A 21,562-nucleotide genomic window follows, 5' to 3' on the forward strand; every position below is an offset into this window, starting at 1 on the left:
ACACAGACAGATCGTAACAGTACCCCCCCTCAAGGGACGGATCCCAGACGTCCCAAAAAAAGTCCAGCAGGGTAGGTGGAGGGGGACCGGAGGAGGGACACAAAACTAGGACCAACAGGGTGGGTGGAGGGGGTCTGGAGGACGGGTGTGGGCTGACAGCCCAGGGGCACAGCGGAGGACCCAGAAGGGGTCTCGGGCGGACGGCCCGGGGGCAAGGCAGAGTTCAAAAAGGGGGACTCGGGCGGACGGCCCAAGGGTAAGGCAGAGTCCAAGGTGGGGGACTCGGGCGGACGGCCCGGGGGCAAGGCAGAATCCAAGGAAGAGTCAGGGGGCCGGGCCCGAGGGCAAAAACCACGGCTCTCAGGGGGCCGGGCTCGAGGGCGAAGACCAGACAGCTCCGGAGGCCGGGCAGGTACCGGTGTCGGCAGAACAGGAACCGGAGCCGGTGGGACAGGCTTCGGCAGGAACCCCCACGGAAGAGGACAAGGAGTTGGCAGGACCCCCGGCGAGACAGGTGACGGCGGGACCTCCCACGGAACAAGATATGGGATTGGCAGGACCCCCGGCAGAAGAGTCGTCGGCGGGACCCCCAACGGGACAGGACGTAGGGTTGGCAGGACCCCCGGCAGGAGAGTAGTCAGTGGGACCCCCAATGGGACAGGACATAGAGTTGTCAGGACCCCCAGCGGAACCTCCAACGGCACAGGACATAGGGTTGGCAGGACCCCGGCAGAAGAGTCGTCGGCAGAACCCCCAACGGGACAGGACACAGGGTTGGCAGGACCCCTGGCAGGAGAGTAGTCGGCGGGGCCTCCAACGGGACAGGACACAGGGTTGGCAGGACCCCCGGCAGGAGAGTAGTCGGCGGGACCTCCAACGGCACAGGCCGTAGGGTTGGCAGGACCCCCGGCAGAAGAATAGTTGGCGGGACCCCCAATGGGACAGGACATGGAGCTGGCAGGAACCCCAGCGGAACCTCCAACTGCACAGGACATAGGGTTGGCAGGACCCCCGGCAGAAGAGTCGTCGGCGGGACCCCCAACGGGACAGGATACAGGGTTGGCAGGACCCCCGGCAGGAGAGTAGTCGGCGGGGCCTCCAACGGCACAGCACATAGGGTTGGCAGGACCCCCAGCGGAACCTCCAATGGCACAGGACATAGGGTAGGGACTTGAGACGTGACTCGAGAGGGGACTTGAGAGGAGACTCGAGAGGGGAACCAAGGGGGAACTAGAGAGGGGACTCGAGAGGGGAACCAAGGGGGAACTAGAGAGGGGAACCGAAGAGGGACTAGAGGAGGGACTAGAGGAGGAGCTAGAGGAGGGACTCGAGAGGGGACTGGAGAGGGAACTGGAGAGGGGACTAGAGAATTGACTAGAGGAGGGACTTGAGAAGGGAATTGAGTAGGGACTAGAGATGGGACTAGAGAAGGGACTAGAGAAGGGACTCGGGAAGGGACCAGAGGAGGGACTAGAGAGGTGACTAGAGGAGGGACTTGAGAAGGGACTCGGGAAGGGACCAGAGGAGGGACTAGAGAGGTGACTAGAGGAGGGACTTGAGAAGGGACTAGAGATGGAACTCGAGAAGGGACTAGAGATGGAACTCGAGAGGTGACTCGAGAGGGAACTCGAGAGGACACTCGAGAGGAGACTTGAGAGGAACTCGAGAGGTAACTTGAGAGGAACTCGAGAGGTGACTTGAAAGGAGGCTTGAGAGGGGACTCGAGAGGTGACTTGAGAGTGGACTCGAGACGTTACTTTAGAGTGGACTCGAGAGGGGACTCGAGAGGTGACTTGAGAGGTGACTTGAAAGGCGGCTTGAGAGGGAACTCGAGAGGAGACTTGAGAGGGAACTCGACGGGTGACTTGAGAGGAGACTCGAGAGATGACTTGAAAGGAGACGCGAGAGGTGACTTGAAAGGAGACGCGAGAGCTGACTTGAAAGGAGACTCGAGAGGTGACTTGAGAGGGGACTAGAGAGGGGACTAGAGAGGGGACTCGAGAGGGAGCTGGAGATGACGGTCGGTTCGCCAACAGAACACGGGGGCTGGAGTCGGCCTGAATGCCGTCAGGACACGGGGAGCTGGCGTCGGCCGGAGACGAGGGGCTGGAGTCGAAACCATGGCTGCTGGGGCCAGGACTGAGGCTGGAACCATGGCTGCTGGGGCCAGGACTGAGGCTAGAACCATGGCTGCTGGGGCTGGAACCATGGCTGCTGGGGACAGAACTGGGGCCGGAACCATGGCTGCTGGGGCCAGAACTGGGGCCGAAACCATGGCTGCTGGGGCCAGAACTGGGGCCGGAACCATGGCTGCTGGGGCCAGAACTGGGGCCGGAACCATGGCTGCTGGGGCCAGAACTGGGGCCGAAACCATGGCTGCTGGGGCCAGAACTGGGGCCGGTATCATGGCTGCTGGGGCCAGAACGGGGGCTGAAACCATGGCTGCTGGGGCCTGTACTGGGGCTGGAACCATGGCTGCTGGGGCCAGAACCATGGCTGCTGGGGCCTGTACTGGAGCCGGAACCATGGCTGCTGGGGCCAGAACTGGAGAGGGGACTAGAGAATTGACTAGAGGAGGGACTTGAGAAGGGAATTGAGTAGGGACTAGAGATTGGACTAGAGAAGGGACTAGAGAAGGGACTTGGGAAGGGACTAGAGGAGGGACTCGGGAAGGGACCAGAGGAGGGACTAGAGAGGTGACTAGAGGAGGGACTAGAGATGGAACTCGAGAGGTGACTAGAGGAGGGACTAGAGATGGAACTCGAGAGGTGACTCGAGAGGGGACTCGAGAGGACACTCGAGAGGAGACTTGAGAGGAACTCGAGAGGAGACTTGAGAGGAACTCGAGAGGTAACTTGAGAGGAACTCGAGAGGTGACTTGAAAGGAGGCTTGAGAGGGGACTTGAGAGTGGACTCGAGACGTATACTTGAGAGTGGACTCGAGAGAGAACTCGAGAGGTGACTTGAAAGGAGGCTTGAGAGGGAACTCGAGAGGAGACTTGAGAGGGAACTCGAGGGATGACTTGAGAGGGAACTTGAGGGGTGACTTGAGAGGAGACTCGAGAGGTGACTTGAAAGGAGACTCTAGAGGTGACTTGAAAGGAGACTCGAGAGGTGACTTGAGAGGGGACTCGAGAGGGAGCTGGAGATGACGGTTGGTTCGCCAACAGAACACGGGGGGCTGGAGTCGGCCTGAATGCCGACAGGGCACGGGGAGCTGGCGTCGGCCGGTACGCCGTCAGGACACGGGGAGCTGGCGTCCATGGGGCCAGGACTGAGGCTGGAACCATGGCTGCTGGGGCCAGAACTGGGGCCGGAACCATGGCTGCTGGGGCCAGAACTGGGGCTGGAACCATGGCTGGGGCCGGAACCATGGCTGCTGGGGCCAGAACTGGGGCTGAAACCATGGCTGCTGGGGCCTATACTGGGGCTGGAACCATGGCTGCTGGGGCCTGTATTGGAGCCGGAACCATGGCTGCTGGGGCCAGAACTGGGGCTGGAACCATGGCTGCTGGGGCCGAAGCAAGGGTTGACTCCAGACGGAATACACCAATGCGTGTGGTGTCATAATGGGAATTGGGAGGCAGGGAGCCAGCATGGCTGGGGCTAGCAGGCAGGGGATAACACACCGAGAAGAAATCCAAAATCCAGCCAGGTAAGAATTTCACTAAGCCTGGCTTCTCCGTAGCCATCTGGCGTGCCTCTGCCAGAGCTGCCTCTCGCTGCTGAACCCCGGATGCTCCCCTCCATCGATCAGAGCAGTTAGCCAAAAAAAAGGAAAAATCCAATAATTCCTGCTCAAAAGGATCTGCTGGGCCCATATTTGGTTAGTTCCTTCTGTCAGGGATGAGCGAAGCAGGCAGGACCCAAAGCAGATTTCTCAGAAAAAGCACCTTTATTTCAAGGCTATAAAGAAACAAACAGAACTCTTCCTTGTGAACACTGTCAAACAACAACAAGGAACTAACAAAGACTAACAGAAAACACAGAACCTAAATGCACACATGACTAATCAAACAAACAAGAGACAGGTGAGGAGGAAGGAGAAAACACAGGAGCACCAGGTGAACACAATCGGGTAATCAGGGAGGGAAAACAGACAGAAACCAACAGGCAAAACAGGAGGTGAACACTTTTACAAAATAAAACAGGAAACCAAAGACAGAAAAAGACAAGACAAAACACAACACAGGCAGATCGTAACAAAAAGTCCTGCATTGCAAATGTTATTTAAGAAAACGTATAGGTCAGCATCAAAATATACGTAGGTACCAAAAGTAAAAGTATGCCTTATGCAAATTGGACCATTTCAGAAATATATATATTTGATGTTTGATTATAATATATAAACTTTACACCACTGCAAAACAGGACACATACAAAAACAATTGTTATAGGGAAAAAATAAATATATTAGTAATATAATAATAACTCTATACTATAATACATTTGATATTCTTAACATCACACAATGAAGAATGCTTTTTAAAACATGGCCCATTCATAACAAATGTAAGGTGTTCCTTAAGGTCCTTACACACCAGGCCGATTTTCGGCGCCGATAGATGTCGATAGATGTATGGCCGTCGATGAGTGTCCTGTCGCCCTACTCAGATTGGTGTGTCCATCCCTGTCGTGTTTTTTTCGGCCGTGCCGATACCTTCCGCCACTCGCTGTCGGGAAAAGGCCGTCGGCTAAAGAAATCACTCTGATTGGCTGTTCAGCTAGCGAATCAGTGCATGAGAAGTGAAACGGAAGTGAGGGACCCATACAAACTATTAAGAAGGCAAATCTGATATTTCATTTAACTCCAGCTCTTGACATAGGTTCGGGAAAGCCCTATGAGCTTCTCGCTGTAGAGTGAAAATGGAACGCACACGCTATTTGTTGTTTGTTTATATCATGCAGTCTGTTCTTCTTCTCTCGGTTATCACGCAGTCTGCCTTCGTTGCCTCTTTCGAATGACGAATACACACTACCGCCGCCTGCTGGTAAGGAGAGTTTTTGCCACTCACGCATGCGCAGTTCGTACGTGGTACTTGGCCGTCGGCTGAAATCTTTGCGGTGTGTTCCAGTGCGACTGTTGGCCAAGACGCAGGAGACGTGAGGCGACACAGCAGTCGGGAAAAAAGAAGATTATATAAACATTTTGAAACTAAATCAAAGTGAAGTGGTTTATGCAGAAAAATAATGTACACATTTGTTTTATGTTGGAACACCAAATCACTGCACCGTTAGGTCTTATTAAAAACATGCAAAACAGAAGTAAACAATACAATTAATGCAATAAAACTGAGTTATAAATGTTAAATGTGGGGCATTAATAGCGGCTAAATATTGTGATTTGCAGCAAGCTGCAACATCTGGTTCTGATTGTATAGAAGTCTATGAGAAAATGAGAACTCTAGTAGACTCTAGTAGGAGTTAGACAAGGAGTTATTTTTAAAATTTTAAATATAAATGAAATTATAGTTTTCAATTAAGTTTACCCTCTAATTGCAGTTTGTTAAATATGGGTACTTTTAGGCTACATTTTCTAGGACCCACAATTCTCAAAATGGAATGGATCATTGAAAATGGATCATGAAATTATTATAGATATTTCAAATGTTTTCGTTTTTCATTATCACATGAATGTGTAGCAGAAATGAAAGAGTATTTTAAACCAGTATGATATTAAATGTGAATGTGTGTCAAGGTTCATCTCCGATCAAGTAGTACATGGTGAAGAACAGAGTGTCTGCCTGCACACAGAGCCAGATGATCCTGGCATCAGAGTTTGGGTGTCACGCTGATCCGTGGTGTGACAGACTGCTGGAGGCGGGGTCACCTTCCTTCCAGCTATTCCTGTCTAGTTCACTTCTGTGAGCTGTCTGTTTGTCTGCTGCTTTAGTTCAAAACGCCTACCAGTATGATGATGTCCTCACAAGCAGGGTGAAATTGAGACCCTCATCTTCCCCTTCATCGTTTTATCCTGTCAAACCATTATCTTCTTTTGAACAAAGAGCTCATTAACCTTGTTGTTGCCAAGAAGAGAGCTCAGCTCCCTCAACCTGTCTGGCCCCTGGCAAACACAGTGTTCCTGACACTTTTTAAATCTAATTTGGATGAGGTGTGTGGTTGTTAGTGTGTTTACGCTCTGACTCTATCAAAAGAATCAAAGCTCAACCCTTTGCTTTTAAAACAAGTCATTAGTTGACCTTTGGTTTCCTCTGACTGTGTCTTAATCCTATTGTAAGATTTGTTGTACTTACAGAAACAACAGCTTGACTGATAGGACTCCTCCAAGTTTTTGGAGGTTTGTCATGTGGTCAGCTTGGGGGAAAACTGGGTGGGTTGTCACATTCGTTCTTGCTATTATGTCTTTAATAGTCAATATTATTTTGGTTCATTTGCATAGAAGTTATCTTATAAATGTTTACATTTGGTATATCTAAATGTCCCGTTGCTCATACTTTTTCTTTCTCATTTTCTAGGTGAGTCTACCCTAAGTTTAGGTTGGGGCAATGTTTTTAATTTTTTTACCAAATAGAAGGGAAATGTTAGTATAATAACCAATGTTTTGGGCTTGTCAACATTTTATAATAAAACCAATATATACACAAATGTTGATATTGAAACTTTCAGAATTGTGGTCAATAGGTCGCCTACAGGGTAAATTCAGGAGTACGGCACTTTTAGTAAATGTTCAGCTCTTCTGTGTTTCTTATAGGCTTTTACACAATGGGTTTATAATAAAGCAATAACCATCTTTCAATCTATGAAAGTGAAGCATAAGTTTATGATATAACAGGCATGATATTTAGAGTGAAACATTCTTAGTTTCCTTTGCTGTGACTGACACTGTACTTGACATTATCTGCACTATGCGAAGGCTTTTAGCTCCACCCACCCTACTCTCCAGTCACTATACCCTTAGATGTACCTGCAAATAGAGTTTGAGCCATGTCTGCTAAAAGGATTATCTCTGATTATATATATTCCTGTGCTGATTTGAGGTACATTCGTTATCCGCAAGGAACCAGTTGAATGCTGGCACCCTGTTGCTCCAGATTCTAGGGGCACGATGGACATCCGATCAGTGGCGAATAGGATCTGGACCACCTGCTGAGAGCTGGCATCAGCCAATTTACCTCTTCTCCACTTTCCCCCCGTTATTTACAGGCTGTTTGTTTTTTTTCTTACAGTTGAACATGCCCTTGTTTATACAGTCCAGGAAAGCCTTGCTCTTCTGCAGCAACATCCTGCTTCAGTTTCTTTCAGATGCGAGTCCTGACAGTGAGCAAAAAATTCAAGCCTTTTATTGTTATTTGTGCATAGCTACAGTGTAGTTATGACAATGGAAATCTTAGGTCACACAGGCTCCTCAAACAGCGCAACACAATAAAACAGATAAAATAGTGCAACTAAATAAAATAAAATATAGTAGAAATAGTGCAGAATATTCTATAGTAATTGGAATATTGATATAAGTTGCAAACAGATGTTCTTTCAAAAGTTCAGGTGTTTAACAGTCTAACGGCTTGTGGGATAAAACTGTCCCTTAGTCTGTTGGTTTTAGACCCGATGCTGCATTAGTAAAATAGTCTACTATTAAATAGAGAGCACTTTGAAGGATTCTAGATATGGGAATGGACATTTGGGAATCACCTATGGCCCCTTATTAGCTATTTTGCAGGAAAAATTATTGGATTCTGCTGTTTTTAGGACACAAACAAGCATTTGTACCCTTTCAAGCACAAACCGCCCCACTTCTGTAATTTCTAATCCTCTAGGTCACATATGTATCGTTGAGCCTCCAGATCACTGCTCCCTAGATAAACCCTAAGTCTGCATCTATCTTCTTAGACTGTCTGATTAGCACAACGTCATAGCATGGGGTAGTAATCCCAGTCTGGGCCCAGGAATAGAGCGCTGGGAGGGGCCAGGCCACTGGAGAGACGGTAGAGCCAACGTGCATGTGTCACCTGGGTAATCCCTAGTTAAATAACCCCCCCCCATGGCAGGAAAAAGAGGGAGGGAGCTGAGGGCAGGGGACGTGACACCGTGGGAGCAGCTCCAGTCAGTGTCCTCCTATCCCTAGGACACAGCACAGCAGCCGAAGGAGGAGAGGGATTCAAAGACTTGTTGGACTGTAGGAAGACAGTGCTTCGATCAGGATGAACTTTGCCGCCCAGTTTTTCTATTCGAGCTACTTGAGTGAACGACTTGAGCGTTTGTACTCACCCAGGCCTGCACTTAAAGACGGAGATGAGAAGGACCCCTTCTGGCAGAGGTGGGATATTACAACATGTAGCCCTTTGGATCCTCAAGACCCCTCCCCTAACCAGCTTAGTCCAGTAGGAACATATTTACCCTCTGTGCTTAGTTTGGAAAAAGCTTCTACCTTCATCGATTCAGCTCTTCCTTTAGTTACTTCCTTCCCTCCTCCTTATCCACTTTTTTTGAAGCATTCCCTGACAAACACACCCTCAAATCTCCAATCTATTCCTCTGCCACCTCCTCCTCAACTCAATCACAAAATGAAATCAACAACACCATCCATTTGTTCGGCTGCTGAGATCGCCCAATCGAGGCTTTATGAAATCCCTTCCAACGTTCTTTCTCCTCAGATAACTCTCCCAAAACCTTCTCCAGCTCCATCCAGGTCCCCAGCCGAAAAGGCTTCTATCGGTGTGTCCCGTTCTTCCTCCTCTTCCTCAGTTCCTACCCCTTCGAGAGGAGAGCTCCTCCCAACCTTCCAAGCCCTGGTAGACTTGCTCCTTCGCTTGGTCATCTACCTTGTTTTCATCTGCGTCCCCAGGTTACTCTCGATACGAGAAAGACAGAGAGAAATCAAAAGCAAACAATCAAAGAGGTGGGCTGTTCAAGAATCATTATAGTGCAGTACTCTGCCACTGCTTTGGGCAATATATTCTGTCAATTACATCACATCTAGGGTCACAAGAAGGGTTCCAGTGGTTCTTAGCAAAAACGGAACAACCATGATTGTCAGGGAACCATTGGGTCGATTTTAAATGGACATGTCCAGACAAAGTAAGAAAAACAACTTTCAAGAACTTTGGTACGAGTATATCTAAACCATCTGGTGCTACTTGTGGTACTTTGACTTAAACAAACTGTACAAAGCATGCAATTTGGATGTCATACCCATGCCTGAATGACAGAAAGATGAAAAATGGCACTTACAACAATGCATCATCAACAATTGGGGTAATATAGTGCTTGGAGGACTTTTCTCCTCTCAATGGATCATTGTTCCATTATAGGACAAAAGGAAGCAAAATAGCAGCCATTTTGGGCTTTTCGTTTTTAAATGGACATTATAAGCTAAGATAACCGATGACCAAAGTCTGGTGGGCTGAAATATCTTTGGCCTTGTAATAATTTGTGTTGCCAATTTGAATTAAAATAACCTTCTTTACCATTTGAGGGATGCTTTTTGAGGCTTCATCCTGGTGGCCATTTTGCTCTTTTCCCCCTTTTGATGTTGTTTTTGAACTCTGCCTTTGATCAGAAGCACCCTCCTTAGAGGTGCAGCCTCTGACTGTTCAAGTCATAAGTGCACACTGAGTGTCTTAATAAGGAACTGGAATTAACTGACAAGTAGAGCAGAGGGCAGCAATGGACCCTGTGGACGCGGTGAAAGGTAACACTCTTGTTTATGCCCACCATTGTGACATAAATAGACTGGTGTGTTCTCTGAGGAGTGCAGATTTAGACGTTTGTTAGGGAGAACTGCTCTATCTGGTGGGAGATTGGTATTCAAACACACTAATACCTAAAGCTAAAGCACTTTCATGACTGGATTCTTTTTTTGTTATTTTGAGTTACTCAGCTCTATCTGGACTGATACAGCAAACCCTGCCCATCTGAAGACATAAACACATATGTTCATACCGTAGAAGGCAAGGCAAGGCAAGGCAAGGCAAGGCAAGGCGAGGCAAGGCGAGACAAGGCGAGACAAGGCGAGGCAAGGCGAGGCAAGACGAGACAAGGCGAGACAAGGCGAGGCAAGGCGAGGCAAGGCGAGGCAAGGCGAGACAAGGCGAGGCAAGGCGAGGCAAGGCGAGGCAAGGCGAGGCAAGGCAAGGCAAGGCAAGGCAATTTATTTGTATAGCACAATTCATACAGTAATGCAATTCAAAGTGCTTTACAGGATCAAACAGAGCAAACACGATACATTGAGAAGAAATACAAAACACACAAAATAATTAATTAAAAGAAAGAAAACCATGTTTAACAGTTCGAAAATTAGAACATTTAAATTTGAAAAGCCATATTAAAAAGAAATGTTTTTAGACCTGATTTAAATTATTCTAAAGTGCTAGCCATTCTCAGATGTTCTGGGAGACGACTTGGATCCATGGACTAAGCTTATTCAAATGTAGCTATTAACTATTTGTGATCTGCTTATGTGGCTAGGTGACAAGGTTAATCTCCAAAGGGTGTAATCCTATTATTATGTTTATATTGTGTAAAGTGCCTCAGTAACTAGATGGTCAACAATTGATTGTGAGGTTTAATGTAATTTGAGAAATTAACAGTAAACAAGAACTCAGATATTTTTACTTGACTAAAATATGCTATAAATAAAGTTACAATTAAAAGTATTGCATTCAAATTGAAGAGGTAGGGCTCATTTTTAACCTACTATATTGCTTGGTAACCTATTATAACTTATTTGCAAATGTAGATCTTTAAAACGTAAATCTAAATGAATGTACTAACTAGTAACTAAAGCTTTAAATTGAATGAAACTTGGAAATGTAGTAAAGTAGAAGTATAAAATAGACAGTAAGTTGTAAATACTCAAGTAGTATACACACACCTCAACATTTTAAGTACATTTCTGAGAAAGAATGAACTATTTAAGTGAGTTATACTGTTTGGTTATATTCAATGGCCATGTACTGAGCTGTTATAAATGTAGAAAAAGTCTTCCAGGGCGGTGCATTTGTGTGTTTTGGGGAAGTTCAAACTTTATGATCTGAGGTCTGGATGCTGAACACCAACCCTTGTAATTCAAGGAGCTATGAAAAGCAAATGATTATTTTGTTTGGGAATTGTTTTTCCTCTGGGTTGGAGTCCTGACAACTAGTTCAGTGACAGATGCATCTGGATTCTCAGCTTTTGATCCACAAATTAACCAGAGTTGCTCACTGGTCTCTGTCTGATTAAATTCATCTGTATGTTCATCGTAATGAAGTTCAAGCAAGTTTCAAGGTTTTGAGGATATAATTAGGACAAGGAATTAAGGTACTTCCTACCTCGTCTAATCTGTGTATCATCATTTTGTTGAAGTACATGTCAGTTTTCTCAAACGCATGATATCCCAATCTAAAATGAATTACAATATGTCTACCTGGTGTTTCCTTCTCAGAGATGAGTTGTGTCTGGGCCCCAGTCAGCCTGGAGGCTCTGACAAATGTGGCCACGTCACTAACGGTAATGCAGTCCGTGGATCCACCCTCATTGAACCGGAGCGTCTGAAGGACTTTGGTGAGGAGGAGCTGGTCAATGGGGACGTGAAGGTCTATAGCACCAAGGTGGTGGGGGGTCCTGCTGAGATCGTGCTCAAGGACCCCCCTAAAACCAGACGTATGAGCGAGTTCAGGCACAATCCCAGACCTCTTGTCCCGTTTCTCCGCTTCGAGGACATCAGCGCCGCAGCCTTCAGGATCCAGGCTGGGATCCAGAAGACCCCCTGCACAGTAAGCTATAAAAGGACTATAGTGATGTGGTGGGGAAAGAAAAGGTTAACAAAAATGATATAGAGTGCTTCAGAACCCTCACTACAAAATATAAACACACATCTTTGGAACTATACATTTTTATATTGCATTTATACTTAATACTGTAAAATCTTTTACAATTTTGCACATTTCTGCTCCAAATTACCATTGTAAAAACTACAGAAGTCTTGTCATGTTAATTAAAAAGTATTTTAGATATTTTTAGAACTTTTCATAACTTTATAGCATTTTTCCTCTATTCTTTTGTATGTTTTAGGATTTTTGTAATTCTATTTGTTATGTTATTTCAAATTGCTAACCCTAACCCTAACCCTTACTGACCAATACACCAAAGCAGATTCCCTGTCCGTGAACACCTACAATTGGCAATACACCATCTTCTGAATAAATATAGACAACATTTGATGAACAAACAGACATTACTGGAATGATAGTTGCACCAACAGGGATTAAAGAATGAATAAGTAGATAATAATATCTGAATACATTGTCATAGACTAAAGAAATGTTGTTCCAGAAGATGAGCTAAAGTTATAGCTTTTGACCTATACAGTACAGTTCAGTTAACTCAGTTCAGTTAATTAAACATAGAGCTTCTCTTAAAATGCTTCTTCTTTGTGTGTTTGTGCAGTACTCCAGACTCTCCAAGCAGTACGGGATGGAGATCTACCTGAAGAAGGAGCACCTGCACTACACAGGCTCTGTGAAGGAGAGAGGAGTCCGGCACATGCTGAGCTCCCTCACACAGGTCAGAGACAGAGATAGATGATCCCTTCCTGTCCGTCAGGTCACAGCTAGTGATCTACTTTTTGTGTGCTCCTGCAGACACTGACCAATACTGACTTGCAGTTACAAAAATAGTCTGAGTGCAGCTTTAATTGACAGTGGCCTGGAAATGTTTCCCTTAGCTTATCTTTGAGAGAACTTAAATAATGTTCAACTAACCTTACAAATGGCCTATCAGCAGAGTTGTGTTAATACGTTTCTTATATATTCTTAGGTTTAAGCCAACTGTTGAGCACACTGATGGAATAAATGACTTCAGACGCCTTTATCCTCGCCAGTAAAGCCATGCAAAGATCTGCTTTGTGTCAGGAAGCATCAGGGATTATGGGAACTGTGGTTTACATTTTGAGAAACACTGGCTTTACATAGAAGGCCTAATTTGGTTGAGGCCAGAAATTAACCTAGAATATCTTTTGTGGTGATGTAACTTGGTGCAATGTTAAACCTTTTAAAGGACTAGTTTGCTATTTTGAGATATATGCCAATTTGCTTTCTAGTGGAGGGTTAATGAGAACATCTTCATTAGCTTAGCATAAAGATAACAAAGGGAAACAGCTAGCCTTGTTCTGTACAAATGTAACAATATCCACCAGTATGTGTTAAGCTCACTTATTAACATTGTATCTTGTTTTTTTAATCCATCCTTGAGTGTAAAATAAACCAATTTGCTAAGAAGTAGTCCTGCACAGAACCACTTGCAAGACAGCAGACCATTATTATGCTGGAAGTGCAAATGTTAGTTCACACTGTGGAGGATTCTTCATTGACTTCCACTAAATCGGTTGACGTTGGCTGTGTGTACATACAGTATATATGCAGGGTTGGGAGGGTTACTTTGTAAATGTAATCAGTTACTGATTACTGAATACATGGCTCTGAAAGTAATCCGAATACAGTTACAGTTACGTGTCTTAAAAAAGTAACGTAATCAGATTACTTTTAGATTACTTTTGGATTACTTTCTTTTTCCATCACAGATGGATGTTTTGGTGTACAGGAGACACAAAAAGCAAAAGGACACTGAATGTGTTTTTACTGTTTTAATGGCTTATCAAGAGTGAACTGAAACATAACATCTGAAACGATGTAACAACATAATTAACTTTTTGGGGATGCAGCTTGGGATGTGAGGAGTGAGGGACACGGCTTAGAACGAGCGTGTCGCCTTCTGTCCTGCCAGTGTTGGCAGGACATGAATTAAAATGTCAAACTCGGACTTCATTTTAAGGATATTACGGCCAGGGGTGTAGAGCTATATTTGTTTAAGCACCGGATTGGCAAAACAGGAGAGTGTGTGCACCAGTCTGCCTTGATCTATGCATTCATGTCCGTGACACTCACAGTATCTGCTGCCCACAGCTGTTTTATAGAAGGAACACCTCCTTCACTTCATGAAATCTCTGCAGCGCCAGGAGGCAGCCTCTGAGAAGAGGAACGCGCAGTGCCTTTCACGCACCGCCTTCACTGTGTTTACCTTCAGAAATAATCATTAGTAAGGCTAAAGAAAGAGCGACCGCAGGCTGATGTGTTTTAACCACACACACGCGATTTAAACGCATACTTTTGTTCCTCCATGTTTCGTTGTTATTGTTTCACTGAGCGGACCCGCGATTTTTTTTCAAACGCTTTTTTGGTCCATCTGCGGCGGTAATAGGTTTTGTGGGCTTTGATGATTCGGCTGTACCTTTAGTAATGAATATTAAATGTTGTGAGGAAATCTTTCCACCAATAATTCCAATAAGTAATCCAAAATGTATTCACTTCAGGTTTACGAAAGTAACTGTAATCAGATTACTCGTTTTTCAAATGTAACGCGAGCTGAATACAGTTACTTGATTTTTGTATTCTGATTACGTAACGCCGTTACATGTATTCCGTTACAACCCAACCCTGTATATATGACATATGAATACATATCAACGTGTTTTTGTCCCCCCAGGCTCAGCAGAGGAAGGGCGTGATCGTTGCCACTGACTGTAACTTCTCCATGGCCGTGGCCCACCATGCAGTAGAGCTGAACATCCCGGTGTTTGTCATCATGCCGTCATGCTGCTCCTCGCCTCGCCTCCGGATCTACAGAGACTACGGAGCCATGGTCATTTCCTACGGCAGCAGCGGCCACGACTCCCAGAACCACGCCCGCCATCTGGCCTCAGAGAATGGATACCTCTACCTGGAAGAGTCAGTGTTAACATTCTCAACTAATACTTTTTATACCCAGTAGTTGTGGTCTTTAATTTACCAGGCACACATTTTGGGAAAGCACTGATGTAACTAATAACGTTAAGGTGGAACTCCGTTCCCAAATTCTCCACGCACTAGATACTTTCACAGTATTCATACACGTTCCCTATAGTCAAACAATACTTTCTACAATATGGGACCTTTAAGGGGAAAAACAACAGCAACACTTGCAATATTAAAGACAAACTTACAACCGAAAGTTCTTTGCGTGTTTTCCTATTGGCCAAACGCTGCTACTACACTTTCGGGTCAGTCCGTGAAGTGATAAAATAATGACTTCTACTGACTTTCATTGTGAAAATATATGTTTAAGGTAAATCAGCTTGCCAGGACGAACACTTATTTAAATCATTAGGGCCAGTTCTCTTTATATATCTGTGTGACAAACTCTTTTTGACAGTTTTTTGACTGTAGAAGTTGCCTTCAGATTTCTGACAGTTTTGTATGCCACAAGAACGTTATGTAAACTAACGTTCTGTACGTCATACAATATAGTCAGTAAAAAAAAGTATTTTGGCGTGGAGTTAGAAAAAAGTGAGTTTACCAGACCTCTGTAATCTATATTAGACAGTACTTGCAAAAAACTGCAACTGATGGTTTAGTTGCCTCATGGGTAATGTAGGCTTATGGAGGTCGGCTTGGCGTGGTTTTACAAAGGACATCTACAATATGAGGTCTGCGGATCATCAGGACACACACCTTCACCTGTTACACTTTTTTTTCTGACTCTGCCTTCTGATTTACAGAGAGGAAAATGAAGCATACCTGGCAGGACTGGGCACTGTTGGCATGGAGATCTACGAGCAAGTGTCTAAACTGGACGCAGTGGTTATTCCGGCAGCTGGACAGTACGGGCTACTGGCTGCTACAGCTGCAGCCATCAAACACCTCAACTCCAGAATTCTTGTCATAGTAAGTACACGCTCAAATTAGGTTGTTTAATGATCTGCATAATTGTCTACCTACTGTAATGTTTAAGTATATAATATAATTAACCCTCCTGTTGTCTTCGGGTGAAATCTGACCGATTTACTACTTTCATCAATCATAACTTTTTTGTTTTACATTCGATTGCATTAAGGCTTTATGATATCCTTCACTGTAGACATTTGAACATATACAATTGCTGACCACCACTTTCATTGCATTTTGGATGAGTTAGTCAACTTTGGTGTTCCCGGTCAAAAATGACCGCCATAAAGAAAAGGAATTAGTAACCATCCGGATCAGATAAAACACGCACGCACGCACGCACGCATGCACGCACACACACACACACACACACACACACACACACACACACACACACACACACACACACACACACACACACACACACACACACACACACACACGCACACACACACACACAAACACATACTCTAGATGTGTTCCCCCCCTTATGTGCCCAATCCCCCCATGTGAATCACACCGGACACACAAACACACACACAGAACCATTTGACACATTTCCCGCTCTTATGTGCCCATCCCCCCCACATGGATCACACCTGGCACACGCAATACATATTCAGTGTCTATTCTTTGTATATTTACTGCAGTTGTTCATGTATACCAGTAGTCTGATACAATATTTACAGTTTGAAAGGGTGTTAAATGAAATTTGGCGATGATTAATGGTTTTTGTGTTAATGTAATAGCAGTTAAAACAGGACCGGTCAAATGTGACCACGAACACCAAAGTAAGGGGGGGGGGGAACGAAGACAATAGGAGGGTTAAGTATAGGGCTTGATCTGTAGCCCAATCTAACACCAGCACATTTCCCATAATTCTTTCTTCTGATTACAAATAAGTAGGCTACAACTCCCTGGTGTTAATCCAAGTGTGTGTTGCCGATGTTGAAAGGTATCGGGTTATAGTATTCAATTTCCAAACTCCAATGTGTTTGGTTTACGTCTTGTTTACACATGTGGTAATATGGTGAAAATACATTGGCTTTCTCCAACAGGGAATTGAACCAGAAGGCTTCCCTCTGCTGCAACAATCTCTGAAAAATAACGGCCCAATCAAAAACATGAACAGCAACCCCAATAAGAAACTCTATGGAGGTAAACTCAGTTAAACATTTAATAGTCAGGTCTTGTTCAAGGCTATTAAAGAACTGTGACATGCATGTTCAACAAACTTCATAATTATCTGCACATTTTTCTGAGAGAAGCTTATGGCTTTTTTATTTCTCTATTGCAGATTTAATGGAGCATTCCCTGGGTGATAACACCTTCCAGCTGGCAAAGAAACTAGTGGATAAAGTCGTCTCTGTCAGGTACTGCACATTTACACTTTCACGCTTCATCTGAAAACATTTTCAATGAGATATTGGATGCCCAGCGTGTGAAAACTAATTTAATATTCTGAATATAGTTCACTGTAAAACCCCATTTGAAATGATTACTGCTCTGAAATGTAGAATTCCAGGTATTTTGATGCAGATATTGAATATTTTAGAAAATACTCACTGTTATAATCTTTTTATATCAAACCCTAATTTGAAAACGTATAGACCGGGAATTCTAACCGTGTTTTCCAATTGAGGACTTTCTTATGGCTGCTGTAACTTATTTGTCTTTCTTTGCCTCTGCCTCAGTGAGGAGGACTCTCTGGTGGCGATGCTGCGGTTTCAGGAGTTTGAACGCTCCACTGTGGACACAGAGGGAGCCATGGGACTGGCAGCCATCTTGGCTGGAAAACTACCAGAGCTGAAAGGCAAAAGGTGTGTCAAACTTGTTAATATTATTGAACCTTACAATGCCCAATTGGCAAATTATCTTAACAAAGTGTACAACAGCAGTTATTTTAATGTTATACAGTAGCAGAAACACTCTTCAACTAAGAAAAAGTGATTCTTTTAACGTTTGGCTGCAGATAAAACAAGACTTGTGTGTGTGTATGTATGTTTATTTATGTGTGTGTGTGTCCTCTGTAGGGTTGCTGTAGTGGTGACCAGTGCTAACATGGAGCTGGAGCTGATGAGGCAGTGTGTGGACCGGGCCCTGGTGCTGGATGATCGGGTCAGTAAGTTCTCTGTGCAGCTGGGGGAATATCCAGGAGACATGGCTAAGCTGCTGGACGTCCTGTCCAGAGAGGAAGTCAGGTAGGGGCAACCCCTGTACATTTGAAAGATCTGTTGATCAATCTCTCGCTTCACGCTGAGGTCTAGTTTATGTATAATATCTCTTGATGCCACCTTTTATTCCTTAATGTCTTCGTCTATTTCCTCTAAGGTTGTTGGATGTCTGCCAACGGAGACAAAGTGACAAGTCAGACCTCTTCAAGGCAAAGGTATGCGACATATCTCTCCTCTACACATCAGAATTTGTTGTCCTCGTCTTCAATTTGCACATTTTCTTTTCTTGCATTGCCATGAAACTCATGGCTTTGAGTTAATGGGACAGATTAGTGTAACTAAAAAATACAATTTAAGAGAAATATAGAGGTATCAGTGCTCTTTTTTCTAGTTTGTTTGTCCCTTAAGAACATATGCTTACACTGCAAGGCACAGCCAATAAAAAAACTAAATGTCACTTTTTTTGTCAGGAATAAAGTGTATTGTAACTTGCGATATGAACAATTTATGAACTAACACCTACACAAAAAGCTTCAGAATATAGATAGGGATGAAACTGCAAAATATGGTGTATGTAAGTGCTACTGAAGTGGAGATTTCTGGCTCAATATGAGGAAAAAATGACTTGAATACATTTTTCAACAGGTGAATAGGGTAAAATATAGAACCAGTACACATTACCATGGACCTTCCCTAAATTGATTGCTCACATTAAGATTATGTATGTTTTAAAGGTTTTCAAGTTATGTTTAAATATGCAAATGAATAATGATCAAATCTAAAGATGCAGAGAGACAAAAATAGTCAAATAAAAACCAACATTTTTATTTGGAGTGTTTACTATCAACAATGTCAGAAAACATATTCTGAAATCAAAGTAGCACAAAATCAATTTACAAGTGCATTAAAAAACTGTGTTGTTTGAAATAAGACCTCATTCTTACCATCCAAAGAAACAGGACCTTTATCAAAATCTGAATAATGTCATATTGTGAAAAACAGAGGAACATGAGTAAGCATGCACCTAGTCTCCTGGTTCTTTATTAAAGCCTCTGCAGTTTACACTAAGAAATTGGCACCATACTGTTTTTCTTCACCTTTGGTCAACAGCCGCGTCAAAAGGTGAAGGTGTTGCATAATTCACTCACTGACCTAATTCTAGGGTGTGTGATGTTAGAGGGCTAACTGTATGTGGATGTGTTGGCAGGTGGAGTGTGTGGTGGAAACCAGGGATAAAACACAAAGCATTCAGCTACGCAAGGTCCTGAGTGAGCGCTACCCCTCTATATGCTGGCTGGATCGGTGATCACAACATGAACACAAAGACTAGAACACTGGAAAATAACATTACATGACACATGAATATAATGTGAGCTGCCGTGCAAACACACCCTGCTATATACACTACTACAATATATGAACTCTGTTATAGGAATACCATTAAGACAGTGGCTGTTAAGCAAACCTAAGTGTATAAAGAAAAGCCTTGAGATTGTGTAGAGAATACTATTCATGTAACTTCTATTACTTATGCTGCTATCGTTCTTTAATTATGCCCCTGTGTAATTATGGTAAAGTGCATAGGCTGTATTCAGAAGATGAATGTATAGTTCACAGAGCATTATTCAAGCACTGGATATTTACTCCTTTAGTGCCCTCTAAGTAAAGTAAGTACACACTATGCAACTTCCTAAACCATCTGCATCAAATGTGTATTTTATTTTCAATCCATATTGTATTTTTGTATATATTTCTGTATTTATTCTGCCTACGATGGTAGAGTAAAATTGTAAAAAGTGTTCTCGAAATAAACATTGACTGTCTTTGACTTGTTTTTGTGGTTTTCTGATGTTGTGAAAAAAAGATATAATTTAAAAATATTAAGCCTTCTCTTGATGGCTGGTGTAAACTCTCAAGAAAAAAAATGAAGCGTGATGGGAAAGTGAAATGTTTCTTTACTGCCAACTCCTGATAATAGCAGAGGATTGCTGCAGTGGAGGCTGGGCTATTTAAGACGGGCTAATGCTCTTATGTTCATAAGCAGAGGACATTGTGCAACTGCTTCGTGCAACGTCACACTTGTAGACCTGCAGAATATCTGTTTGTTGGTTGCTTGAAACACAACTTCAAATTAAAGTTTATGTTGCCTAATTTTTTCATATCTCAATATATCAAATTAAAAGTATGCTTTTGTTGAATTGTGTACTTACATTATCCCAAATGTCTCCAACACTTACGGGCATCCTTTATTTCAGTCAAGTTTATTGGTCTGTTTCATTTACAGTGGTTGTCTGCCAGAAGCTTTTATGAATGTAACTTTTATCGGTTTGTAATCTTTGTTCTAATGACCATTGGTTTTAGATTGGTGATTTAAAATGATATTTCAGCCAAATTCAGGAATTTAGTCTTCTGTTAAACACTCCATCCTTTGGTGTTTTCTCCCCCTCTTCTTTGCCCCCTTAGCCTGCTTCTGATTGGCCCTCGGCTCCATCTTTGCGCAGGTGTTTCAGACCTGCTCCTGTATTGTTTTCCTGCCAGACACTCTTTGGTGTCTCAAATACATGTTGCTGGTCACAAACTAAGCCACAAAGGTTATGTGATGCCAGGTGGCTGTAACACATTCAGGCCCGGTTCCACAACAAAATGACTCAGGGTGCATCTGAGATTAGAGAGGGTGCAGTGGTAAAGTGCTATTTTTATAAGTGGGGAGTGGATCTAACACCCTCTAGGGGGGTCCTCACCTCCTCTAGGGGGGTCCGGGGGCATGCCCCCCCCCGGAAGATTTTTTTTTTTAAATATTGAAGTTCAAAGCATCAATCTGGTGCACTTTGAGAGCAAAATGAAGAGATCTATGGATCTGTGCTCTTTGCATGATTCATGCCTTCCCAGTCCCTTATCACGTACAACAGCATGACACCAGTTGTTGTAGCCAGTTGTGGTGAAGGCATCTGACGTAGAACCGAAATGTCTACATGCATAGCAGAAGATGGCATCTTTTTTACAGTCAATCTCTGTTTTGAAACCATGAGCTGCAAAATGAGCGCCTTACCCCACTGTACAGGCGAGTTGGGTACTTTTTTAAATATACCTGGGCAGGCTCTGTTTTGCTGAGGTCCTCTGGCACTTGCCGGCCGCTGAGGGGTGGCGGTGTTTGGGGCAACGAAGACGGCTGCTCCGCCTCCGTGGGCGAGGCGGGAAAAGGCGGCGAGTCGGGCGGGAGGACGTTAGTGTCCACGACAGTGGCCGCGGGTAACGTAATGTCCCCATGATCTGAACTGTTATTACCTGCAGTAGATGCAGTGTTACTGCTGGCGATAAGGGCTGGTTGTTTTAACCATTTTCTGATGTCCATCACCGACTGCTGTGTAAGCACCTTGCAGATGACAAACGCGCAGCGGCACAGGTCACGCGCACCTGACATAATAACGTTACTTACCGTTTAAATTGACCAAATAAATGCAGCAGACAATGTTATTTAACCACAATTACAATTTATTTCAACTATATTCTTCTTCTTATTATTATTATTACTACTATTATTATTATTGTTATTATATATGTAATATTTTTGACTTTTCTTTTTTTTTTCACCCTTATGCACCCCCGTAAAACCGGGCCTGGGACATCTCGCAGCGTCAGTTAGCTTGCAGCCTCACCAACCTATGTCTGCATTGAAAAAACTAATATTTT

General features: G+C 44.0%; 1 protein-coding gene across 1 annotated transcript; it reads left to right on the top strand.

Moving 5' to 3' along the window:
• Positions 1-5,721: 5,721 nt before the first annotated feature.
• LOC117551679 (serine racemase) lies at positions 5,722-19,686 on the top strand. Its single transcript, XM_034224635.1, has 11 exons — positions 5,722-5,864; positions 11,384-11,714; positions 12,388-12,504; positions 14,482-14,723; positions 15,533-15,698; positions 16,757-16,856; positions 16,996-17,071; positions 17,393-17,518; positions 17,732-17,899; positions 18,030-18,087; positions 19,080-19,686. Exons 1-11 carry the CDS (start codon positions 5,722-5,724, stop codon positions 19,176-19,178), a joined length of 1,626 nt encoding a protein of 541 aa, XP_034080526.1. The 3' UTR covers positions 19,179-19,686.
• The last annotated feature ends 1,876 nt before the right edge of the window (positions 19,687-21,562 follow it).

This window comes from Gymnodraco acuticeps, unplaced genomic scaffold (assembly GCF_902827175.1).
Source record: "Gymnodraco acuticeps unplaced genomic scaffold, fGymAcu1.1, whole genome shotgun sequence".
Classification (NCBI taxonomy): domain Eukaryota; kingdom Metazoa; phylum Chordata; class Actinopteri; order Perciformes; family Bathydraconidae; genus Gymnodraco; species Gymnodraco acuticeps.